Here is a 27,620-nt window from a genome sequence, read left to right on the forward strand (position 1 = left end):
ACCCAATTTACTGCTTTCCTTGGGGGAAAGAATGTACCAGCCATAGAATATAAGAATCTGATCTATTCATATATTTTTAATGAAAACAAATTGCTTTTGTCTGATTTGTAGATTTGTCTCCTGAGAGCTGAGTTAGTGTATAGGCACACTGGGTGGAAAAAAAATCAGCTTTTGAACTTACAGAGCTAAGGGTCAGAGTATTTCACCAAGGTAAACAATACCTTATGATTTCTCTTGGTACAGTCTCTTCTAAACACTTTAAAAAGCATTACTATGGGGCTTCCCTGGTGGCGCAGTGGTTGAGAGTCCACCTGCCGTTGCAGGGGACACGGGTTCGTGCCCGGGTCTGGGAAGATTCCACGTGCTGCGGAGCGGCTGGGCCCTGAGCCATGGCCGCTGAGCCTGCGCGTCCGGAGTCTGTGCTCCGCAACGGGAGAGACCACAACAGTGAGAGGCCCGTGTACTGAAAAAAAAAAAAAGCATTACTATGAAGAAAAGTCATCCAAAACCTGAAATAAAGTAAGAGGAAGGCAACAGTGACATTGTTTAACATGTTTGCCTAATAATTAATTATCTATGTCTGAGAATTCTCCTGTTTGACTTTGCTATTTTACTATTTGATTAGAGACCAGACACTGAGGTTATACATTAACTCATAGATTTCCTTCCAGTAAAAAAAACACACACCCTGAGGTTAATGCACTATGGGATATTAACTAATTTGTATGGGCTGGTAAATTTCAGCATTCCTTTGACTGACTTTAATATCTGTTTCTCCAAACTTCCTTTGGACCAGCTTTATCATCTTACTAATTCTCTCATTAATTAATGGGCTGAATAAAATCTTAGAATGTGTTCATTCTCGATTTCTGTGGCAGTCTTGTGTTGAAGTTTTTGAAAATTGTACTTTATCATTACAACATTCCTGCTTAACTCTGCTTCTATACAACATCTGCATATTGAATGAATTTCTCAGTCAGATTTTTGCATGGTTGATGTTTGAATGGAAGAACGTTAAACCTTTCAGGACATTAGGATCCTTAAAAAACAAAACAAAACAAAAACCTTAATCATGGCACTGGAACACAAAATCAAAAATGTATAGTTAAGCGTTTGGCTTATTTATATTTTGAAACAATAGAGGATTACCATTCAGGAAGGCTCTTGAGTTCAAAAGTCTCGTGTGTGAGTTCCTGCACATTGCCAGGTGTAGAAACTCTCACAGAGGCAGTGGAAAGCAGAGAAAATCTGAAGCACAAAAGAGGAAGTGTTCAGAACTGTGGTGTGAGCTTGCTTGGTGGGAAGAACAGGAGATATATTTCCACTGTTCCTCATTAGATTTTATAATATAATTTCCCCAAAAGACAGTTAAATAAATAAATGTTTAGTTTCCCTGAATTGCCCACAATTGAAGTTGAAATAATGTGTCTTTTATGCAACAGTATTATTTTCCATAATTGTATCTCTTTCACTGCAAACATTTTTTCAGATACATTATGAGTCAAATAGTCTTTTGTGGGGCAGACAGTGGTGGAGAGAGGGAAAGCCAGTCCCAATTAATAATATTGTTTTTATAGAATATGTAGTTTGTTGCAAATAACTCAATAAAAATGCTTTGGGGAGAATATACAATTCTTTTATAGGTTGGAAACAGCCTAAATGAGGATTATTACAATGACAAAATTAAGTAAATTAAAAGCTGCTTTACTATGAAAGGGAATGGAAGGGGTGTGTGTGCTTGGGGGTTAATGCTGTCACTCTAAGTTTTTCATCACATAGAGTAGGACACATTCCAGGTTCCTGAAGCCTGTGTCCACGTTTGCCCTTTTCATATGGTGCTGTTGTTAATGGCTTGTGATTGTTAAGATGAAACAATTTTCAGTTTCAAATTGAACTTTCAGCATTTCATCCACCAAAAATATCATACTTTCACCTCAGTTTCTGCCAGAACAGAATATATTTCTTTCTGGATTTTCTAAATAAAACATTGCTTTGATGAATAACATGGGACTGACTACTTTCTTATAACAAAGTAATCTTCATGTTCTGAATGATAGCTAATCCTCTAGGCTTTCCTGAAGGAGTTTCTGTAAGGGGTACAACATGTAAGAATTCTGTTAAATTAATAATGACCTTTGAAGATTCTACATGTGCACATTGGAAGATTTCCAAAATGGTTTCTTGAGGATGGTGGTGGTAATTTCTTCTCAAGGCATTTATTAAGGGTCATTTGCTTTTTTTGTTTTCTGCACCAGTGAACTAGGGATATAAAGGGTCAACACTAGAAATCAATAAACGAGAGATCATTTTGCCCATGACCAGAGAGACATTGTTTTCTGAGAGGAAATTCCTCAAAACTAAATTTGGAAAAGTGCCAAATAACAGACTCCAAAGAGGAAACAAAGTATTAGAAATTGGAACACGATCGGAAACTGGAAATGATTCATCAGCTTTAGTTCTTTTGCCCATAAAATAGTTTATATTGATCTCATTTCTTACATCAAGCATTTCCTAATTAATTAAAAATGCCTCAAGATAATATTTAAAAATGTGCAGTTTCCTATCTAAATGCCTGAATCTATAATAAATTAACTATTCCTCTAAGTTTGAATATCAGATTATTTCTATTATAGTATTTGCTTTTATAATGTGTCAGTGAACTTTTGTGGATGAATCTTTGCCCACATTTCAAACTACGACTTTAAGATGGGTTTCTTCAGTGGAAATTGGTAGGTCAAAGGCTATGGATATTTATGACTTCTGTTTCAAATGACTTCCCAGAAAGACTGTCAATTTTTGTTCCATCTAGTTCTTGGTATGTATCTTACTCATTCTCCCCAGGATTCTAGGTTAGTGTATTATTTTAAAAAACAAATGCACACACACGCATATACCACATACCCCAATAACTGTAAAAAGAAATTAAAACTCACATACAAGATAAAATATTCATGACAGAAGGTAAAAAATATAAAAGAAAAAATGTCCCCTTACATTTTTGAAACTCAGTTCTACTTTCCTGAAGAAACCACTGTGAAGGAAAAAAAATGACTAACTTAACGTTTTTAAACATGGCCTTGCTATCTATATGACTACATTCTGGAAGGAGGAGAGTGCTTATTGCTCAGACCTGGGGACCACTACACCCCAATCTCTGCATTCATCAACGTCACAACACTTTAATTAGTACAATCTAAAGCCACCTTTAGGAATTGCCTAGCAGCTTACTGACATTCCACTGGGGAAGATGAGACCCCAGGACATTCAGACCGGAGGGGAATGTATACTTCGGAGACATAAGTTGGCAAACTTGAAAAAGCCTATTTAAAGGTACTGAAACAGGTACAGTAGCTGATCAGTAAAATGTTTAAGATTTATAAAAAGTTTACAGCATTTATCTAAAGGACTAGAAAAGGAGATAGTGTCTGTCTAGGCAAATAGGACATTAAAGATTCTTAGTATGGGACAGAGTTCGTAACTACTGATTATGGAAGCTGTTTCCCTCATCATCACTCTTGCCTACTTGCTTATCTTTCAGGAATGTTCCATGTTGGCTGGCTGGCTTGCTCAATCTCTTTTTCCCTCGTTCTCCCCCCTCCCTTAATTATTTGAGAGTTTAAAAAAAAACTTATTTATGAATTACTTGAGAACTAGTTGCATATTATCATATTGTCCCTAAATAATTCAGTGTACTAAGAACAAGGACGATTATATAGGTTCCTATATATCACACTCAGACGCCATTATCACACACCATTATCACACTCAGAAATTTAACTTGTACAATAAATATTATCTAACATACAACCATATTTAAATCTCCTCAGTTCTACCCCAATAATCCTTTAGAGCTGTTACCTCGGTTTGATTTTCCATCCAGGGTCCAGCCCAAGTTTGCAATTGCATTTGCTTGTCATTATATAATCTTTAAAAAAATAAACTTTAATTTTGAGATGATTGTAGATTCATATGCAATTGTAAGATATAATACGGAGAAATCTCATTTACCCTTTACCCAATTTCCACCAATGGTAACATCTTGTACAACTATAGCACAATATCACAATATCTTGATATTGATCCAGTCAAGATACTGAATATTTCCATCACCACGAGGATCCCCCATGTTGCCCTTTTATAGCCATACCTAGTTCCCTCCTCCTTGTACCCCCCTTGTACACTGGGAACCACTAATCTGTTCTCCATTTCTATAATTTTACCATTTCAACAATGTCACATGAATGGAATCACATAGTATGGAAACTTTTGCATTGGAATTGGTTATAAACATTCCTATAAGGTTTTTTGTGTGAACATAAATTTTAATTTATGTCCAGGAGTACAATCACTGAGTCATATGGTATTTGTATTTTAGCTTTTTAAGAAACCGCCAACTCGTTTTCCAGAGTGGCTCTGTCATTACACATTCTCACCAACAATGTATGTGTGATTCAGGTTTCTTGCATTAGCCTTTCTGATAGATGTGTAGTGATGTATTACTGTGGTTGTAGTTTTCACTCCCTTAATGGCTGATGATGTGCAGCACCTTTCCCTGTGCTTATTGCCACCTGTACATTCTCTTTGGCAAAATGTCTCTTCATGTCTTTTGCCTATTTTCTAATTATATTCTTAGTCTTTTTACTGTGATCCATTTTGAATTAGTTTTTGTATAAGGTGTGAGACTAGGTTTCTTTCTTTCCTTCCTTCCTTCCTTCCTTCTTTCCTCCCTCCTCCCCTTCCATTTCTTGCTACTTTCTTTCCTTGCCTTTGGATGTCCAATTACTCCACCATCACTTGTTTAAAAGGCTATCTTTCCAGGGCTTCCCTGGTGGTGCAGTGGTTGAGAGTCCGCCTGCAGATGCAGGGGACACGGGTTCGTGCCCCGGTCTGGGAAGATCCCACATGCCACGGAGCGGCTAGGCCTGTGAGCCATGGCCGCTGAGCCTGCGCATCCGGAGCCTGTGCTTCGCAATGCGAGAGGCCACAACAGTGAGAGGCCCACGTACCGCAAAAAAAAAAAAAAAGGCTATCTTTCCTCCATTGAATTGTTTTTGCACCTTTGTAAAATAAATGAGTTGGGTATATTTGTGTGGGTCTATTTTGGGTTCCTTTATTCTATCCCATTGATCTCTATGTCTATCTCTCCAATAATACCACAGAGTCTTGATTATTGTAGTTATATATTGTCATGAAATCAAATAGATGAGGTCCTCTTACTTTTGATTTCATTTTAAAAACTGCTTTAGCTATTCTAGTTCCCTTGCTTTTCCATATAAATTTTAGAATAATATTGCCTATCTGCAAAATATTTTACTGGGATTTTGATAGGAATTGTGTTAAACCTATGTTTCAATTTGTGGGAGAACTGACATCTTTATTATGTTGAATCTTTCAACTAATGAACATAGTATGTATCTATTTACATCTTCTATGATTTCTTTCATCAGCACTTTGGACTTTTTCAACTTGATAGAGTGTTTACAAGAACCTACATCTAACACACTTAATGGTGAAAGACTAAATGCTTTCCCATAAGATTGGGAACAAGGCAAGGATAGCCAATGGCACTGCTCTTATATTACATAGTTCTGGAAGTTGTAGTCAATGCAATAAGGCAAGAAAAGGAAGTAGAAGGCATACAAATCACAAAAAAAGAAATAAAACTGTCCCTACTTGCAGACGATGTGATTATCTATGTAGAAAATCTTACAGGATACACACACACACACTTCCTAGAATTAAAAAAATGAGTCAGGAGATCTCAGGATATAAGATAACCATTAAAAAATGTTGTACTTCATTATGCTAGCAGTGAGCCTGTACACACTGGAATTTAAAATATAATATCATTTACAATAGCTCAAAAAACTGAAAAACTAGGTAAAAATCCAACAAAACGTGGATTAAGAGCCTGCACGTCCGGAGCCTGTGCTCCGCGACAGGAGAGGCCACAACAGTGAGAGGCCCAAGTACTGAAAAAAAAAAAAAAGTCCTTCTTTTTTAAGGCTGCATAATAATATTCCATTGTATATATATATCACATTTTGTTTACCCAGTCATTCTTTGATGGAAACAAGGGTTGCTTTCACCCCTTGGCTATTGCATTATCTTATTGTTTCTGTATGTTAGGAATTCAGGCAAGGCTTAGCTATACCCAGAGTTTCACTGGGCTGCAATTTCATCAGAAACTTGACTGGGGAAAAATCTGCTTCAAGCTCAGGCTGTTGGCAGAATTCAGATCCTTGAGGTTATAGGATTGAGATCTCTATTTTTTTGCTGGCTATTGCCTGATGGCCTGCTCTCAGTTAAGAGAGGCTGCCGGCCTTTCCCTGTCTGGCGACATTCTCCATAGGCCCTCTTGCAATGTGGAAGCTTACTTCTTCCAACCAGTGAGAAAGAAAACTTTCTCTCTCTGGGCTACTAAGACAGGGTCCTATATGATGTAGCATAGTCAAAGACATAATTATCACCTTTGCCATATTCCCTTGCTTACATCAAGTCACAGTTTCTATCTGAATTCAAGGGGAAGAGATTTACACATGAATGTTTTTATGCACTCTACTGTATGTGTAATATATTTTATAGCACATTAAAAAAATAAGTTAAAAAGAAAAGTAGCATAGATAGAAAAAAGGATGGAGTCAGTCTGTTTGTCTATTTATCTATCATCTATCTATCTTCATCATCATCATCTATGGTAAATTAAAAATGAAAATAAACCAATGCAGGGCAGCAAGAGTTATCCTAACCACAGTAGAAATCAAGGAAAAAGCATAACTGGCATAATGAAGGTCATTTTATATTGATCATATTTCTTAACTTTTCCTTTTCAAAGGTGATTTTTTTCCATGAATGGATATTTTCATGATCTTTATTATTCTTTAAGTGTTGACATTTTAATAGCCTACACTTTGGAAGAGATCTCTCTATTCATTATCTTTTTCAGAGTATGGTGGTGAGCTCTCCTAGAGCTAAAACTCTGTTTAGTGCTGGAAAATTCAATGTTATCTTGAGTAATGCTTTTATTCCACGTGATTTGACTGGATTCAATTATCTTTGGGGGAACACCCACCATCCTGTGTGTTTCATTTCACTATTTCACTTATTCTATAATATCTATCCCTAACCTTTTCCTCATTATTTTCGTCTCTGCATTCACTTCCTATGTGATCTCAGAGTTTTTCTCCAGTTTGTTTTCTATATCAGTAAGTTGCAAATTTGTCTCTTATGGCATCCAATGTATTCATTGTATGTCTTCTCCTTGGGTGTTAGTTTCATTACACATGCTTCTTATCTTGGTTTCTTCTCATCAAGAACACTGCTTGTTCAACAGAGGCAATTCCTTATAGGAATATAGGATATTTTCCCTTTTGTCTTCTGTTTCAGAAAAAGCCCATCCTTTGAAGCTTTGGTGCCAAGCATTGACTTTTCCTCTCTAGCTATGAAAGTCTTAGATGGCATCTTCTTCCAATATAAGGCTATTTTGTCTACCTTGAAAATCTGTTGTTTAGTGTAGCTACCTTAATTATTTACCTTAGCTAGATCTTCTGGATAATTTGCTGCAGCTTCTACATCAGCACTTTCTGCTTCAGTGCACTTTTACGTTATGGAGGTGGCTTCTTTTCTTAAACCTCATCAACCAACCTCTGCTAGCTTCAAACATTCTTTCTGCAGCTTCCTCATCTCTCAGCCTTCAGAGAATTGAAGAGAGTTAGGGCCTTGCTGTGGATTAGGCTTTAGTTTAAAGGAAAGTTGTGGCTGGTTTGATCTTCTATCCAGATCACTCAAACTTTCTCCATATCAGCAATAAGGCTATTTTCCTTTGTGTGTTCACTGGAGTATCACTTTTAATTTCCTTCAAGAAGTTTTCCTTTGCAGTCACAACTTGGCGAACAGTTTCATGTAAAAGGCCTAGCTTTAGACCTATCTCAGCTTTGACATGCCTTCCTCACATGTCAGGAAAGCTTAATCATTTCTAGTTTTTGATTTACAGTAAGAGACATGCAACCCTTCCTTTCACTTGAACACTTAGAAGCCATTGCAAGGTTATTGATTGGCCTAATTTTGAAAATTGTCTCAGGGAACAAGGAGGCCCAAGGAGAGGGAGAGAGGTGGGAGAACAGCTGGTTGATGGAGCAGTCAGCGTACACACAACATGTATCAATTAAGTTCACTATCTCATTTGGGCGTGGTTCATGGAGCCCCAAAACAATTACAGTAGTAGCATCAAAGATCACTGATCACAGATCTCCATAACGAATATGAAAAAGTTTGAAATATTGTGAGAACTACCAAATTGTGACAGGGACACGAAGTGAGCCAATGCTGTTGGAAAAATGGCACTGATAGACTTGCTCAATGGAAGGTTGTCAAAACCTTCGATTTGTAAAAAACTGCAGCATCTGTGAAGTGCAATAAAGTGACGTGCAATACAAATGAGGTCTCCCTGTAAGAAAAAACAATGGTAGCTTTCTTTCCAAACTTAAAGCTCTTGAATGCAAATGCAAAGAGTCTCAGTAAAATTGTTCTTACTTGATTAAAGGGTTCTTGTTTGACAAGATAAGAAGACAAATAGGGATAGGTTCCTGGCTTATCGTATATTCTGCAGGCTCCTTTTAGTTTCGTAACATAGTTTTTAGTATGGTAAGACAAATACACCATCATTGAACTGAGAAAACTTTTATATGCCTCTAAAGCTGTGGTTAGGCAAAAGGGGTTTTAGGGAGAAGCTTCATGAGGGACTCCTTAACCTGTCCCCTCTGCCTGATTTCATGGCTAGTGCATTGCTGCTTGCCTGAAATGGATTTTTATTCTTGCCTTTGGAGTTGGCTTCTAGATACTTGGAACAGCTGCTTCTCGAAGCTGATTCTCTATCCTGATCTTTGCCTTTCTGCTTTGGGCAACCCTGTTCATCAGGGCAGCCTCCCTTCCCATCTCCAAGTTGGAAGGTATCCCTGAGGCTGTCAAGAAGGGGGCTTCAGGTCAATCCTCAATGAGCTTTCCCTTTCCTCCCTTTTCTCCTCCTCCCCTCCCTCCCCCTTTCTTGACTATTTTCTTTCCAGACTATTTTCTCTGCAAAAATTGAAGAGTGCATTGGAACCCTGTTATGGACTGAATTATATCCGCCCCCCCAAATTCACACGTTGAAGCCCTAACTGCCAATGTGGCTATATTTGGAGATAGGGCCTTTAAAGGGGTAATTAAGGTTTAATGGGATCATGTGAATGGACCCTAATTCAATTGGACTGGTGTCCTTTTAAGAAGTAGAAGAGACAGCAGGGATGTGTAAGCACAGGGGAAAGATCATGTGGGGACACAGCAAGCAAGTGGCCTGCAAGCCAAAGAGAGAGGTTCTGGGAGAAACCAATGCTGATGACACCTTGATCTTGGGCTTCCAGCCTCCAGAACTGTACGAAATAAATTTCTACTGGTTAAGTCACCCAGTCTGTATTTTGTTATGGCAGCCCTAGAAAACTAATACAGACCCTATCATCATTCTGCTCATCTGTAGAGACTCCTTCTGGGGATCTTGGCATATGTCTAATTTTTATCACTTATATCTGGTACTGCTGAAATGTTGTATGATTTTGTGGGCACTTTCATTGGGCATTGGGAAGAAGGGCTCCCTTGGCCTTCCCTCAATCTCCTCTGAAACTTTATATTTCTCATGGTCTCTAGCATGTAATTTAGCAGTTATGCCCCATCTGTTCCATTCATGGATAGCAACAGCTTTAATATCATCTGCCCAAATAACCTAGCTCGCAAGCAGCAGGTTATTAAGTTTTTTAATCTCTGTCTAACACAATACTTATGCTTCAAAATGCTGAAGATTTGGTTGATTGGTTTAAAACCTCGAATTGGATCCAGGGCACAGAGATCTTCTTGATCCTTTCAGTTTCCTATGTTTAAATGGTGAAGGCAGATTCCATGAGGAGTGAAGGAACTGGGGGCTTCTTCCAACAAATTTGTGTATTTTGGAGCCCCCAGTCTGGTTTCCACATGAAGTGATGTGCTGGTCTGTTGTTTTCCTCGGGGACCTCGAGGCAGATGTAGACAAACAGCAGATGAAGAGGAAGGGCTGCGGGCCGGCTGAGAGCTGTAAACAAGGGGAGCTATATTAAGAAAGGTCTCCATCTACGGCACTGTCTCAATCCTGCCACCCACTGGGCATGTTCCCAAATTGACTTTCCGCAGTCAGCTGCTCAGCGACGGGTGTGCAATGGTTTGTAACAGACACAAGTCTCAGCTTCTTAGAGTTGGGAGGATTCTCAGACACCACATCCCCTGACGTTTAACAAAGTCTCATTGCGGTGCATGAAATGAGTTTAGGTAGCACACAAGATGACTTCAGGTGGAGACATATCAACATTGGGTGCAGGTTAACGCTGAATTGCTTTTCCAGTTTTCTTTCAATCCTTTTTAATTTGGGAAGGAAAAAGTGTCTATTTGATGCCAGTAAACCTTGACACTCACTCACCTTTCTTTCTAACAGTGAGAGCATTTTCCTTCCTACATTGTATTTCTGCTACAAACCTTTGATAACGTATAAAATCCTTCTCTAAGTAAATTGATGTAAGTAAACGAGGTAACTTCATTTAAAGACAAATATTAAACAAATAATAGTGCAGGTGGTATTTGGATAAGGCAAAAATCGTGAATGTGGTACAGAGTGAAATTATAAAGATACTGACACCCCATCCCCTCCCTTTTGCTTCTACAAATGAAGAAACTGAGGCCTCTTTTGTAATGTTTCACTGGGAGGCTGAGTTGGGAGAGTCGAGGTAATTGACTAGTGGCACCTGTTATGACCAGTATGCCCAAGAGGAAAAAGAGGCTGCTCCGGAAGTAACCAGAGCTTGGCATTGGACCTTCACTATGGCAATGCCTGACACACAGGGAGGGTCTCTGGCCAGCCACCCTTCCACTGGTCTCTTTGCTAGGAGAAAGCATGTTAGTATTTGGGAGTGTGGTCTTCATGGCATTAAGAGGCATGAGAAACCTGGTACTTTCAGTCATATCAAAGGGGCATAAGAGCTGGCCGTGTTCTGTGAAGGCAATAGAGCTTGGTGTCAATAGTTGAATTTGGGGCCTTAAATTATATTTTTGATTTTTCCCTTTTAATTGATCAATCAAATAATTATTGTTATAAATTTTACTTACCTTCAATGTAGAAAAATATGAAAAAATGGAAACTATATATACAATCATGTGCAGAGCACTTACACAGTTCAGTTGCACATAAGTGAAGGTCTATTTTCAGAAGCCGGCAGCCTTACCACTAGGAGCCCCCATTCAGTCCAAAGACAGGAAAATTAATCTAACAATGCCTGTCATTTGAGATGAAACTAGCCAGTCCTTGTGATTTTCTCTCTTGTTCTCTCGCTCCTTCTTCCCTGGTGGCTACTACATGTCTGACATCATGGCTGGAGATGGAGGGTAGGGATCTGGCTGACATCTGTTCAGGTTGTTGGGTGTGATCTCGATCACATCCCAGAATCTGCAGACGTAACTCTTTTTCATCACCGGTCATCTGACTCTAGCTCAGCCTTCTCCTCCTTGTGGTGGTGAAGTCCTCTCTTGACCTGTCTGTGTCCCTTTCACTGTTCCAGCATCAGAGAACCCGTGGCTTGTCTCCGACCTCTGATCCCCAGCGCCCCACACGGTGTTATCAGCTCTGCTGTGTGACCTCATGCAATCATGCAGCAGTGAAACTGTGGGAGTTTGCTCATTTTCCCAGGCTCAACCCAGGAAGTTACTCTGTGCTCTCAGATCCCAAAACTTATTGGGACGTGGTTCTATTCTCACCTCCCCTCCTTCTAGCGCTTAATATTTATTAAGTACTTACCAAGTGTCAGACTCTTGGGCCAGGCATTTTCATTTAATTATTTGATCCCCAAGGGATGCTGGAAAGTAGGTGTTACCCATTTTTATAGAAACTAAACTGAGAAAATCCTCACTCGAGTGGTTACATGAATGGTTCAAAGTCACACAGTCCATAGTGACAGAACAGAAAGCACATCTCGTATCCCTTGACTCTTGACTCTCTATCTCATTATCTCTATCTACCCTACCTACTACTCCAGGTCTATCTTAATTCCACATTAGACTGCAAGTCCCTAGAAGTCAAAGGCAGCTGTGATGGTTAATTTTATGTGACAACTTGACTGGATCACAGGTGCCCAGATATTTGACTAAATGTTATTTTTAGGTGTGTCTGTGAGGATGTTGCTGGATGAGAAAATCATTTGAATCAGTAGACTGAGTAAAGCAACTTGCCCTCCTCAACGTGGGTGGGCATGCACCGTCCAATCTGTTAAGGGCCTGAATAGAACAGAAATGTGGAGAAAGGGAGAATTTGAGCACTTTCTCTCCCTTCCCGCCCCCTTCTCTCTCTCTCACTGTTTGAGGTAGGACGTCCGTTTTCTCCTGCCCTCGGACTGGGTCTTACACCACTGGCTTTCCTGGGTCTCTAGCTTACAGATGGCACACCATGGGACTTCTCAGTTTCCACGATCATGTGAGCCAATTCCTCGTAATAAACTTCTCTCCTAGATAGCTAGGATAGAGATATCTCCTACAGGTTCTGTTTCTCTGGAGAGCCCTAACATGGCGGTGTCTAATCTAATAGTTCAAGCAGAGAGAATAGCAAGTAGCAGCATATATGGACTTTTTGAGGACCAGCACAGAGGCCAGTGTGTCTGTAGTGAAGTGGGTAGAAGAAGAAATGCTCCTTGTTAGTCCTTGTGAGGTCCTTGGCTTTTACTTTAACCCAGGATGGGGAACAACAGGAGGATTTTGATCAGAGAAGTAAAATGAATAAGATGAGAATTTGGTGACTGATTGGATGTGAGGATTTAGAGAAAGAAAGAAATGAAGGATGACTTTAAGAGTTTGCCTTGAAATGGGGATTTACCTTTGATGAAAAAGGTTGTGGCTCCGGAGGGTGGTTTTGAGCGGCAGGATTGGGGGTTCTTGAGGCAACGTTGTGCTTAACAATGTGCTAAGCAGCTTACATGTATTAACTCATTTAATTCTCCTGAGAACATTACCAGGTACATATTATTATTCCCATTTTTAAATGACAAAATGGAGTCAGAGAGGTTAAGAAATATACCCAAGGTCACACAGCTTGCAAGAGGTGATGCTAGAATTTAAACCCAGGTTTATGTCACTCCAAAGCCTGGGGTACTCCACACCAGAGCCCAACATTATACGGATAATAGTGGCCATGATAGCCATATTTGCTCATCAAGACTGAGGTCCAGTGAGCGTCCTCAGACTTGACCATCCAAAGAAACTCTTCTTCCTTGAGTGGATGAGTGAAAAGAGTGTACAAGATGAGAGACTGATCTCTACTTTCTTAGTCTTCTCGGGCTGCCGAAACAAAATACCACAGACTGGGTGGCTTAAACAATAGAAATTTATTTTCTCACAGGTCTGGAGGCTAGAAGTCAGATATCAAGGGGTCTTCAGGTCGGTTTCTTCCGAGGCCTCTCTCCTTGGCTTGTAGACAGCCACCTTCTCACTGTGCCCTCACATGGTCTTTCCTCTGTGCTTGCACATGCCTCAGTGTGTCCCAATTTCTTCTTGTAAGGACATCAGTCAAATTGGACTAGGGATCACTCTAATGACCTTATTTTAACTTAATCACTCCTTTCAAGACTCTATCTTGAAATATAGTCACATTTTGAGGTACTGGGGGTTAGGATTTCAGCATATGAATTGAGGAGAACGTAATTCAGCCTACCTTTAGATCAATAGGCATAAACCACAAGTTACTTCAACATTACACTATGTTATTATTGATTACTACCAGGAGAAATAGCTTTGTTGGAGAAAGGGAGCTATGTATCCAGGTGACCAAAAGGCCCTGGAACCTGGAGTTGATTCCTGGAATTTTATGCAAGTCTCTACATAATGGTCTGTGGTCCATGAGGAACAGAGAAGCCACAAAGGCCCTGAGGAGGTCTGAGGACTATTCTGATATCATGTTACTAAGAACCTTTTTTTTTCCTAGTATAACATATGTAATATGTACATATTAGAGATAATCATGGATTTTTGTTATGGCTGGTGATTTTGGGGGATTGAAGGGGGCGTTGGAGATCCTGGAAACGTTGAGGGGGCTTGAGGAGAATGAAGGTAAATTCTTCTTTGAAAGAAGTACAAAGAACAACCAATCTCAGTTAAAGCTGAATTCTCTGGTCTCCCCTTATTTGTCACAAAGCAAAGTTACTTTTTATCTTTATTATTTGAAAATTTTATTATTTTTTTAATTTTAATTTTTTATTTTTTGGGGCCACACTGTGTAGCTTGTGGGATCTTAGTTCCCTGACGAGGGATCGAATCCAGGCCCAAGGCAGTGGAAGTGCAGAGCCCTACACACTGGACCGTCAGGGAATTCCCCAAAGCTACTTTTTAGAACTGACATGGAGACAAGAAAGAGTAGAATCCAGACTTTTTTTTATAGAAACTTATATAATGAAATAAATAAAGTATTACTATTAGTAATACTATCTTCAGATGTGGAAATAAAATACAGACCTCTTTCTGTAATGATAGTGGTAAAGGGCGCTTTTATCCACATTTGAAAATTGTACTCTTTTTGGGAGGGAGGAATGTCCCAGGAAAAACTTATAACAAGATATACATTTAAATCACATAGTAATTTTTAAAGTTTTTTTTTATAAACATGTTATCGACAATTCAATGGCAGGTTTTTGAACAAATATAATTAGAAGCTGATTCTACCTATGCCTTTCCAGAACCACTATTCATAAGTTGAAAAGGAATATAGTTTTTAATTAAAATTTATTAAAAACTTAGCAATTGTTCTCATTAGATAGAAAATTAAGCCACATAGTAACTATAGATAGAAACACAAGTCAAATTAAATTATAGTTAAATCACCTTTGTTTAAAAGTATTCCTTTCTCACTCTCCAAAAACAATTATGAAATTTTGGAACCCCCAAACTGTAGAGCTTGGGATAGTTGCCCAGTTTGGCTTTTTGTAAAGATATCTGTTGCTGTCCTGCAATTAGTCGTTTCAGGCCATTATGTTTACTCTAGGCTTGAGAAAGCCCATTTCTCAAACTTGAATTCTAACCCTGAGACATTTAGATCAAATTCATTCTACATTGATGTTTGAACTCATTCTTAGACCTTATACAGCTGAATGAGATGAGGAGGAAAGAAATGGATTTCTATATTTGGGGTCTGAAAATGGAACAGATGTCTCCAGTTTAGAAAGGATGTCTAGTAGAGTCCGAAACACTGGACATCACTTCTCATTCCTCAGACTCCCTCATGAAGACATGTTCCTTACATCTTCACTTGTTTGAGGAATGGAGAGAAGGCATTTATTACATATTTTCTGGGACCAGTTAGCAGTAGCAAAATAGTGAGTTCCATGTTAGACCCTTGATTTTAGTGGAAGACTAGAGTTAACTAGGTCTGGGGTCCTGAGCAAGTTACTTTGACCGTCTCAGCTTTTGATGTTGTTTCATAGTCAATAGGAATTATGGGAGATTCCTACAGAGGCAGGTGATGGTGGAGGGGATGGGTAGGGAAGATAGAGGTTGGGATAAATGGAGGAGAGAAGAGAACCAAACTTATTGACTACTGAACTAGTTCATGGACTTGAGACTTTTCCTGATAACTCAATGATATAGCCTTTTTTTGCCCACATGATGGCACTAGTTGTTTAGAAAACAGCTTAGCTAACGGCAGAAAGCCCGCCAATGCACTCCTGAATTTGTGGCGAAAGAGCTGCAGCTGACGTTGACAGCAATTAATAACACATTAGAAAATTTACCAACAGGGGTAATCCACATTGAGTTAATTAGAAAGTAATTTTAAGACTGGAGAAGTGGGGGAGAAACGAGCGTGTGGGGATGCTCGCTTTCTACCACCAGCGCTGTGGCAAGTTTGCATTATCACTGAAGGCTCTAATCTAGCAATGACCTGTTACGGTTCTGCTTTGATGCCAAGTCGAGTTCCTTTCCAGGCTAAGAGAAGCAAGAAGGCATGGGGTGGGTGGGGGAGGGATGCTCCCTTTTCACTGGGAAGAATATTGTCTTGGGACTCCAGAGATCAGCTTGTGATGCTCTTTTTGCTACTAATTCCCTCCTGTGACATTGAACAGGACACTTTGCCCTTCAGGTACTGTTTCTCACCTCTAAGATACATCCATTGGGTCAGATAATCTCTAAATTCCCTTCTAGCTCTGGCATTCGATTTGGTGATGTTAGAAGACAAGAGTTTTGTGAGCTGGAAATATGTAGATACATGCTTATATATGTAATCACAGTGTCAGTAAACAGCAACTGCTGGATTATGATAAGAGCACAAAATGCAGTGTTCACACGCTCAGACCACAGCTGCAGGAGTAGATTTTGATTGATATCAGCAACTGGAGTTCCAGGCTGTCTGGGAGGAAATTGAATTTGAAAAGGTCTTTTAAAAGGGCCTGCAGGGAGCCCAGGGGAATAAGTGTAGGCAACCTGCCTACAGGTTTGGGGCTTGGGTGGAGAGACAGGTTAAGGGAGGGACAGCAGAGTGCATGTGCCCAGAGGGAGCAGGGCCAGTGCAGACACTGTCCGCACTTCTAGGATTAACCACAGCTAGTCGCTCAGCCGGGAGGGCTCTACTCAACACTGGGACCTGGCATCAAATCATCCAAACTCTAGTTTGCCCTTTTCCTACTGCTAAATTTAGCCAAGATCTGTCGGCCATATTTTATTTTTAATTTGCTTGGAACAACGTGGAAATCCTGGCAGCTTTGACTTTGCTGTTTCATGATGGAAGTCAGGGTTTGCTCTAGGTGGGGTCTGTCACATGGAAAAGATTTGAAACGAGAATAGTGGGTGGAATTTTAGTGACCAGGAAAAGGGGCTCGGCATGTTTTCCTGGTAATCCAGTGGAGGTCATCTCTCAGCAGGGCACAGGGGAGAGCGACATGATTTCAACATGGATGGGAGAAAGAGGTCCCCAGGTGTAACGGGGAAGGACAAGAAAACATGGGAAATCCTGCTCTTGAAGAATCTGGTGTATAAAAATCCAGATTTTCAAATATAAAAGAATAGAAGAGTTTCTTCATATGCACCCAATATTTTATTTTGCTTCATTTAAAATTAATTATTAATAATTTATTGTGTATCTTTTTTTCTATTTTAAAAGGGACATATGACTGATAAAAAATTAAACAGTACAGAAATTTTTGGTAAATATGATACAAAAAAGATAAAGCTCTTGTTTAATCTGGTCTGACACTTATGCCCCTGATCCCTATGGCCTGGTGTGTATTCTTCAATGAGTCTCTTTAAACATCCAACTTTCCTAAAAAAAATTGAAAAGGACTCCATTTATGAATGTTTGAGATGGAGAAATTTTCCAACTCTGGCTTGGGGTTGAAGATGACCCCCTGACCCTGTTTGCCTTGGACTTTCAGGGCTGAACCCAGGAAAGTTCCAAACGAAGTGGGACAGTTGGTCACTCTAGTGTCACTTAACATCTAAGTGGGTCTATGGATCTGGAGCCTGATCCTCTGAAGCTGGGACTTGATGCTTTGTTCCAATTCTGTGAGCTGTTACTGTTTTCCTGTTTCCTTTAAGGTGAAGCAAGAACCTCTGGCCCTTCTTCTTTCTGGGAGTCCAGTGGAGATGCAGGGTTTTGCAGTGTGGGAGGATGGATGGGAAGGGAATCTTCTTCCACGTCAGCCATGCTGTGACTCCTCTCCACTTGACCCCTTGTACACAGAGGACATGAAGACCCATAAAGCCACATCCCAGAGACCCTACTTCCTGCTGATTTGAACATGGACTCCATCTTCAGGAACTTCTCAGCTCCCACCTGCCCAGCCTCATGATGTCATATGAACCTTGGGTATAAACAAACAGAAGCTCCTGAAAGCCACAGGCCATCTCTCACATATTATTGCAGTGGCTTCTGCTTACTCTTTATCTTAGTGAGCAGAAAGCTGTGTCCCCCAGGACTGTTGTGTGATTGGACAGGCCTGGGTATAAAATAGTGGGGATATACAAGAAGTATCTAAAGAGGGTGGCACAGCACGGAGAAATCCTTGCACCTGCTTCTTTGACAGTTTTGCTGAAGATGAAATGAGAGCAAGGCCACCCTCACTTGGGGGATAAAGCTGGTCTAAGAATTATAAAGGGGATTTGAAACAGAGACTGTCCTAGGTAGACTGATGACTCATTTTTGAGTCATCCTCACACTATTGGTACCAATGGCTTTCCGTATTCTCCTTTTACAGAATAGTGAAGTGGTTAAGGACATGCACTTTGAAACCCACTTCATTATTTAGTGAAGTGTATCTGTGGGTAAGTTTCTCCATTTCTCTAAACTTCTGTTGCTTTTCTTTGGAGAAAATAATATCAAACGCGTAGAATTGTTGTGAAAAATAAGTGATATGTAAAACACATGGAAGCTTGGCCTATTGCTCTGGATAACTAGGGGCTAATATTGTCAATCCTGGGTTGTAGATGAGGAGATGGAACCTCATAAAGTTTAAGTAATAAATCCAAGACCTGAGGCAAGATTTAAATCCTGGTCTGTGACTTCAAAACTCTAGTAATGTAAACGTAATGTTGTTACAAGGAGCACAAACTTCCCTGACTGAGAACTGACCAGGTAGGTCATTTCAAAATTATGATAAAAATGATCATATGGTTAGCATTTGATGAGTACCTACTAAAGGCAGACACTGTTCCAAGTATTTTCTCATAATAACTCTCACTGTATAACCTCATTGACTCTTTGAGGTATATACAGTTCGTATTTCCATCTTACAGATGAGGAAACTGAGGCGCAGAGCTATAGAACACTGGCAGAAGCCCCAAATTATGTTGACAAGATCATTTCCAACCAAACAGTCCTGGGGAGTGAACTGGCAGCTTTGGCAGTGTTCCAGCACACGCCCATGTGTGGTTCTACACTCAGGCCCCCCAGCGAAGCTTCCTGAGGAGCCAGGTGCCAGCTGGAGCTGGGGGCTCCTGGCCTGTAATTGGCTGCCATCACTTGTGGTTAGCCCTGTGTGGTGCGGGAGGCTGGGAAGGACAGTGGAGGCTGATAAATATTGCAGCAGTCTGCTCTGAAAGACAGGAGGACACACTCTGCCTTCTCTTTGATATCAAGTAATATCAACCAAATTGCAGACATCCCAACACTTTGTCCAGGCAGCCTGCTGAGCAAGGTAACCCTCATATTTTTCACGCCTTGAGTCACAATATTTATTACATTTTTATGTTTCTACTTAGAAGTACTTGGGCTTTTTCCCTTGCAGGGAATGAGAGGAGGGAGCAAGGGAAGCTGACGTACATTTGGTTTTTCTCTCTAATCTATGAAAATAGGAAAGGAACAAAAAACCAAGTTGAGGAAGACACTGTAGGTTCATAGAGAAGATGCAAAATATCTGAATTACTGTAAATGAGTGCTGCAGGCAAAGGAAGCGTTTAAGGAGTGCCTTTTTTCTTTGTCCACACCACACCTGGGGATATTAGTTCCCCGACCAGGGATCGAATGTGGGCCCCCGGTGCGGAAGCTCAGAGTACTAACTAGTGGACTGCCAGGGAATTCCCTAAGGAGTGTTTCTTGAATGGATTTGTAAAATGAATCAGCAGAAGGAAAGGTGTGAGGTACTTGGAAAAAAATACCATGCTGGTCCAGGCAAGAAAAATAATCAGGAGCAAACAAATTCTGGGGTTGGAGGAAATGTATACTTGCTCAGGTATTTGCCAAGCACTGCCAGGAATTTCCTGAACTAGATCAGACTAAGCAGAAGACGAGTATTTCTCCAAGCATGACCTGTGGGCCCCTAGTAGCAGGATCACTGAAATGCTTGTTAAAAAATATGATTTCTGGACTACATCCCAGATGGAGAATCAGACTTGCTGGGACCTGATGATATTTTTTTTCAACACAAGCTCCCTAGTGATTCTGATACATGGCAATTTTGAGAATTGCCACTGTAGAGATGCTACACAGAGGTTACGTTCTTGAATGGGATTCCTGAACATGGGCTGTGACAGTGCACTTCTCTTTCTGAAGTGGTTCAAGCAAGAAGTTGCCTGGAGGAAGAACCAGAATCTTCAGGTCATTTTGTGGATGCCTGAGACATAAAAAGTCTTTTGATGCTTTCAGCTTTTTGATGCTGGTGTTTGGCAAATAGTAGACAATAGTATTTGTGGAGTGAATGAACGAATAAATGAGTGGGACAGTGACAATAAGGGGTAACTCTGGGCCACACAGTAGTCACTTGAACATTGTATACGGACCAAGTTGAAGATGTTAAGAGGAGAGATTGTGGACCAAGTGCCAGTACGTTTGTGTGTGTAGGGTGTGTGTGTGTAGGGTCTGAGTGTGTAGGGTGTGTGTGTGTGTAGGGTCTGAGTGTGTATGGTCTGTGCGTGTAGGGTCTGAGTGTGTACGGTCTGTGTGTGTAGGGTGTGTGTGTAGGGTGTGTGTGTGTAGGGTGTGTGTGTGTAGGGTCTGAGTGTGTAGGGTGGGTGTGTAGGGTGGGTGTGTAGGGTGTGTGTGTGTAGGGCTGGGTTGGGAGTCACGGGTGGTGCTGCTGTCGTTCTACCTCCGGAAATAACTAAGGATGCACTCATAAAAATGACACTTCTGCCCCAGCCAAGCCACCCCAGACCGGCTTGTCAAAATGAATCCACGCCCTGTGGGGAAAAGGAGCCCTGTAGCTGTGATAGCAGGTGATGGCAGTGCTGAGAGGGCAGAGCCCATGGGAACAGGGCTGAGCCAGCAACAACCACGCCGCCTTGTAGAGCCTGAGGCTGGTCCACTGCTGAGACCTTTTGTTAGAAGAGAGGAGATCAAGCATCTGCAAGATTCCTGAGTGTCAAAAACAAAAAAAATCCATGACTGACAAGATAACTCTTTCATAGTCCTAACTTCATGTTGTCTGCAGGTCCATATTTCAGTCCCCTTTCAACATGTTTACCAGAAAAGAAAGATAAGCTAAGAATGGTGGTCAGATTTGAGTCTTAGCCAAATCTTAAACTTTTCTGGGTGGAAATTTAGGAAGAAATATGGAAAAGGGACTATGGGTACATAGAAATCTAGCCTTTACAACATTTTCTCCCTAAAGTGAATATATCACAAAAATTAAAAAAATAATCTGTATTTGTTGTGAAACATTCTAATGATATAAAAATGAATTAAATAGAAAATTAGAGATCTCCTTACCGGTGCCAATTCTATTTTCTAGAGAGTTAACATTGTTAAGGTTTTAGTGCATATCCTTCCAGATTTTCTGTGTTTTCAGATATATACAAACATGCATAAATGAAGTCTTACTATACTTGCTATTGTTCTTCTGCTCTCTGCTTTGTCATGTGGGCATCTCTTTGTATCTTGACGTATATAGAAATTGCACATATGTATCAATGCATATAGAAATTTAAAATTTCTGTGTTGTTTTCCATTGTATATCTGGACCAGAGTTTATTTAATAATGCCCTATTGGTGATCATTTATGCTGTTTTCTATTTTTCAAAGTAACAAACAGATCTTTTAAACAGATTTTTAATTTTTTTCTTTCTCTCTCTCTCTGTCTCTCTCCATATAAATATCACTGTGGGAATAACCTGTGGGAATGTTTCTATAGGATAATTTCTAAAAGGAAATTTATTGCACAAAAGATAATATATATTTAAAAAATTTAAAGACATTGCCACATTTCCACTAGAAATATTATACCAATTTACACTTCTCCCAAGACTGTATGAAGATATCTGCAATCCCCATGCCTATATTAATGCTGATTAATATCAATATTTTTAATTTTTGCTAATCAGATAGACAAACGATACCTTATTAGAACTAGTTATTAAAAGTTCTATCTTCTAAAAGTAATATAAGTTTATTTCAGAGGAAGTAAAAATCATAGATAAAGATAAAAAATATAAAACATCTATAGCTTTCACAGATCACCACTATTAGCATCTTGGTGTATGTTCCCCTAAAAATAAGAAGAATAACACATTTCTCCCACTCCCTCTTACTTCTAGTTTGGATAAACTTTTAGCAATTAAGTAGAAAAACAATCTAATAAATAAATTTGATCTGGATGTCAATGGCTAATAACTGCTTGGTGATGGTACTCTTTCCATGGGAGTAGTTACACAAATGTATTTTGGCAGATTTTCACCCAACATTTCAGGCCAATGCCAGTCAGGAGAGGGTGGGTAGGGAGGGGAGAGAGTTCTAGGGAGCCTTCCAACATGCCTTGTGGTTGACTTACTCATTGTGAAAGTTCAGTATTTAACTTGAGTAGCTGTAAAGAGGGTCATGCATGCATTTTTTTTTTAAAGAAGAACTCAAAATATTATCTTGGAATTCCAGAGAACTAGTGCAGAAAAAGACAGGGAAGGGAAAGCCTAAAGAAATAAAAAAGACACTTGGGAATGAGTTCAAAGCAATAGGGCAGAGGGCAGGGGACACGGAAAGTCCTCGGCCCTGACCCAGGACAGAATTTAGGAACATAATAGAACTGTAAACAGCTCTGAGGTGTTGGTTGGGCTGCAGATGAAATATTGAATACTTCTGATGTTAATGAGACCTTTGAAATGGTTTGGAACTGTTTGGTTCTCACACAGTTCTGCATATAGAACAAGGTAACAGGATTTCCTTTTCAACAAAGACTGGAAGTTGGCTTTTAGTTTTTATGAAAAACATAAACCTCTGAAGCATAACGCATGCAAGATGCAACAAAATTCAGTGGTTTAAAGGGGCGATCTGACAGGAAGCTTTGTTAGCAGCTGTCAGGACAACGCTTGTGGCTTCCTCTCCCACCCCTACCTCCAAATCCCACCTCTGGGCAAAGTGTGTTCATCTGAGGATTAGTCTCCACATGACTAGAAAAATTATCATCAGTTTGGTTAGTTAGTTAATCGAGGGGGAAACCTTGTTTGATAAAATTGGCAGGTCAAGAGCATTAACCCAGGCAAATATGAGAAATATAGATGATAGTCTGAAAATACAGTTGCTGTTTTCTCAGTTATGTGTACTGAAGAATTTTGAGAATATTGGGCTAATTGGGTCTAGAGACACTCAAATGACATTTTGAGACTTTTTTCTGCTGCTCCATGATGTCTACACCACAAGCCAGATTGCTAGGGTTTCCTGGAATGTATAATTGCTAATGTTTTTCAAAGAAGAAAAATATTACTCCCACCTCTTCTTATTACAAACTATAGAGCTAATGACCAGTGCCCCGTAATGACTTTCAGGATGGCCTGTGTAATTTTATCTGAAAATACTTGAAATTTTCATCTTAAAATTCTTCAGAATCTTTGTACATGCACACTGTGGTTTGTTGCAGGTTTAGAGAGTTCTGTGGGTTTTATTCCTGATGGAGAAACAAGCTTATAATTTACAGCAGCGTTCGCTAATTAAAATTGTAAGCATAATTACTATCCATGATACTTATTATTAGCGTGCATTCATAAAGCTCAAAATTCACTTCATCCTTTCACGTCCTGAGTAATTAGTTTCTTTGGATTTGTAGCTTTATCATCCCTTTATGTTCCATTTGGAAGAAATCAACAACCAACCTCCCGGGAGACAGCTTTAAAAAGCTGGAAATATATTGTCCAGCTAATGCAATGAGACTGACACAATGCAGAAAATATGACTTTTCTTTGGTTTAGTAGACAGCTTTTCCTTGCATTTATTCAGCAAATAACTATTGAGCACATAATGTGTGCTAGGAAACTTGGGGAGACAGAGATAAATCACTCAAGGATTCTGTCCTCAAAGACCTTAAGATTTCACCGGAAGGGAAATAATATTGTACATATATAATAGTGTACATCAACTATACCTCAACAAAAAATAATAAGTTAAAAAAATAAGTTTGTACATATATATGTGAAATAAACCATGGTGTTGCATGTAATTAGATACATGGTATAAATGACCATCAGCCCTGTCAGAACAGGGAATGACTCTCTCTCCGCTATATGATCAGCACCTAACATAGTATATTAAAATAGGAGGTTTAATAATTATCTTTTTGGATGATTTAATAAGTGAATAATTGAATGTACTCATTTGTATTCCTTCCAATGCACATCAGTGAGATATTGAAATTTTTTCCTAATCTGACTTGTTTTTATTGTTTCCAGGTACCTCAGTCAGCATGGCTGTCTCTTTGCCACCCACCCTGGGACTCAGTTCCGCCCCAGACGAACTCCAGCACCCACATATTAAATTTTCAGATTGGAAATTTAAGCTATTCAGGGTGAGATCCTTTGAAAAGGCACCTGAAAATGCTCAAGGGGAAAAGCAAGATTCCTCCGAAGGGAAACCCTCTCTAGAGCAATCTCCAGCAGTCCTGGACACGCCTGGTGGTCAGAAATCAGCTCTGACTCAACTGGCATTGAAGCCCCACCCAAAGTTTCTGAAGAGATCCCATGATGACAGGAAAGCAAGAGACAAAGCCATGCACCAAGCCAACCTGCGACATCTCTGCCGCATCTGCGGGAATCCTTTCAAAGCTGATGGGCACAATAGGAGATACCCAGTCCATGGGCCTGTGGATGGTAAAACCCAAGTCCTTTTACGAAAGAAGGAAAAGAGGGCCACGTCCTGGCCAGACCTCATTGCCAAGGTTTTCCGGATCGATGTGAAGGCCGATGTGGACTCGATTCATCCCACTGAGTTCTGCCATAACTGCTGGATCCTCATGCACAGGAGGTTTAGCAGTGCCCCGTGTGAGGCTTACTCCCCAAGGAATGCAACCATGGAGTGGTCCTCCCACACAACACCCTGTGACATCTGCCACATTGCCCGTCAGGGACTCAAGAGGAAGGGTCATCAGCCAAGCGCGCAGCTCAGCAAAAAACTCAGAACTGTGATTGCCCGAGCTCGAGAAGTCCGTCGGCGCAAGAGGAGAGCCCAGGCCGGGATCAGCAGCAAGGAACTGAAGAAGAAAATCGCCAACTGCAGTAAGATACATCTCAGTACCCAGCTCCTGGCACTGGACTTCCCGGCGCACTTTGTGAAATCTGTCTCCTGCCAGGTTTGTGAACACATTCTGGCGGACCCTGTAGAGACCAGCTGTAAGCATGTATTTTGCAGGATCTGCATTCTCAGATGCTTCAAAGTCATGGGAAATTATTGTCCTTCTTGCCGGTACCCCTGCTTCCCTACTGACCTGGAGAGTCCAGTGAAGTCTTTTCTGAGCATCTTGAATTCCCTGATGGTGAAATGTCCAGCCAAAGAGTGTAATGAGGAGGTCAGCTTGGAAAAATATAATCACCATGTCTCAAGCCACAAGGAATCGAAAGAGACTTTCGTGCATATTAATAAAGGGGGCCGGCCCCGCCAGCATCTCCTGTCCCTGACCCGGAGGGCTCAGAAACACCGTCTGAGGGAGCTCAAGCTGCAAGTCAAGGCTTTCGCTGACAAAGAAGAAGGTGGAGATGTGAAAGCGGTGTGCCTGACCTTGTTCCTGCTGGCTCTGAGGGCAAGGAATGAGCACAGACAAGCCGACGAGCTGGAGGCCATCATGCAGGGACGGGGCTCCGGCCTGCAGCCGGCTGTTTGCTTGGCCATCCGTGTCAACACCTTCCTCAGCTGCAGCCAGTACCACAAGATGTACAGGACTGTGAAGGCCATCACAGGCAGGCAGATCTTCCAGCCTTTGCACGCCCTTCGGAGTGCTGAGAAGGTCCTTCTGCCAGGCCACCACCCCTTCGAGTGGCAGCCACCTCTGAAGAACGTGTCTTCCAGCACTGACGTGGGCATTATTGATGGACTGTCTGGACTGTCCTCCTCTGTGGATGACTACCCGGTGGACACCATCGCCAAGCGCTTCCGCTATGATTCAGCTTTGGTGTCTGCTCTGATGGACATGGAAGAAGACATCCTGGCGGGCATGAGAGACCAAGACCTTGAGGACTACCTGAATGGCCCCTTCACCGTAGTGGTGAAGGAGTCTTGTGATGGGATGGGAGACGTGGGTGAGAAGCATGGCAGTGGGCCAGCAGTTCCGGAGAAGGCAGTTCGGTTTTCCTTCACGATCATGAAAATCACCATCGCTCACGGGTCACAGAATGTGAAGGTGTTTGAGGAAGCCAAGCCTAACTCTGAACTGTGTTGCAAGCCCTTGTGCCTCATGCTGGCAGATGAGTCTGACCACGAGACCCTGACGGCCGTCCTGAGCCCTCTCATTGCCGAGAGGGAGGCCATGAAGAGCAGCAGATTAATGCTTGAGATGGGAGGCATCCTCCGGACTTTCAAGTTCATCTTTAGGGGCACCGGGTATGATGAGAAACTTGTCCGGGAAGTGGAAGGACTCGAGGCTTCCGGCTCAGTCTACATTTGTACCCTTTGTGATGCCACCCGCCTGGAAGCCTCTCAAAATCTTGTCTTCCACTCCATCACCAGAAGCCACGTTGATAATCTGGAACGCTATGAGGTCTGGCGTTCCAACCCATACCATGAGACGGTGGAGGAACTGCGGGACCGGGTGAAGGGGGTCTCGGCCAAACCCTTCATTGAGACGGTCCCTTCCATAGATGCACTCCACTGCGACATCGGCAACGCAGCTGAGTTCTACAAGATTTTCCAGCTGGAGATAGGGGAGGTGTATAAGAACCCCAGTGCCTCCAAAGAGGAGAGGAAAAGATGGCAGGCTGCCTTGGACAAGCACCTCCGGAAGAAGATGAATCTGAAACCAATCATGAGGATGAATGGCAACTTTGCCAGGAAGCTCATGACCAAAGAGACGGTTGAAGCAGTTTGTGAATTAATTCCCTCCGAGGAGAGGCACGAAGCTCTGAGGGAACTAATGGACCTTTATTTGAAGATGAAACCCGTCTGGCGATCATCATGCCCTGCTAAGGAGTGCCCAGAATCCCTCTGCCAGTATAGCTTCAATTCACAGCGTTTCGCTGAGCTCCTCTCCACCAAGTTCAAGTATAGATACGAGGGCAAAATCACCAATTATTTTCACAAAACCCTGGCTCACGTCCCTGAAATTATTGAGAGGGATGGCTCCATTGGGGCCTGGGCAAGTGAGGGAAACGAGTCTGGCAACAAACTGTTTAGGCGTTTCCGGAAAATGAATGCCAGGCAGTCCAAGTGCTACGAAATGGAAGATGTCTTGAAACATCACTGGTTGTATACCTCCAAATACCTGCAGAAGTTTATGAATGCTCATAATGCATTGAAAACTTCAGGGTTTACCATAAACTCCCAGGGAAGCTTAGGGGACTCACTAGACCTAGAGGACTCTCCGGAATCTCAAAATTCAATGGAATTTTAAGCAGGGCAGCCCCTTATGAGTTGATTTTGCAAATAAATTTTCCTCTGGGTGGCATGGTGACCACCTCCTGGTACCCTTCACTCCTGTGTACGGGGCTTCACCACCCAAGCGGTGGTAGGTTGGAGAGGCCACAGATGCTGAACCCATGTCAGGAATGGATAACTGGTGAGCTGATTGCTTGAGCCATTTAGGGAGTTCAGAAAAGCAACAGGAGGAATCAGTTATTTGAAAGCTCAATAGCTGAGAACAGGAGTCACTGCGGGGGACCAGAGATGAACAAAGATATGTGTATGTGTGACCGTGTGACGTGAA

At 41.2% G+C, this 27,620-nt stretch overlaps 1 protein-coding gene across 1 annotated transcript; it reads left to right on the forward strand.

The window, feature by feature from the left end:
* The first annotated feature begins 24,176 nt into the window (after nt 1-24,176).
* Nucleotides 24,177-27,308, forward strand: RAG1 (recombination activating 1). The gene has a single exon (XM_060017380.1). It carries the CDS (start codon nt 24,177-24,179, stop codon nt 27,306-27,308), a length of 3,132 nt encoding a protein of 1,043 aa, XP_059873363.1.
* The last annotated feature ends 312 nt before the right edge of the window (nt 27,309-27,620 follow it).

Source organism: Delphinus delphis, chromosome 8 (assembly GCF_949987515.2).
Source record: "Delphinus delphis chromosome 8, mDelDel1.2, whole genome shotgun sequence".
Lineage (NCBI taxonomy): Eukaryota > Metazoa > Chordata > Mammalia > Artiodactyla > Delphinidae > Delphinus > Delphinus delphis.

Bases quoted from the DNA above. Each gene is read 5' to 3' on its own strand.
- RAG1 (XM_060017380.1), top strand. From the start codon at position 24,177: ATGGCTGTCTCTTTGCCACCCACCCTGGGACTCAGTTCCGCCCCAGAC.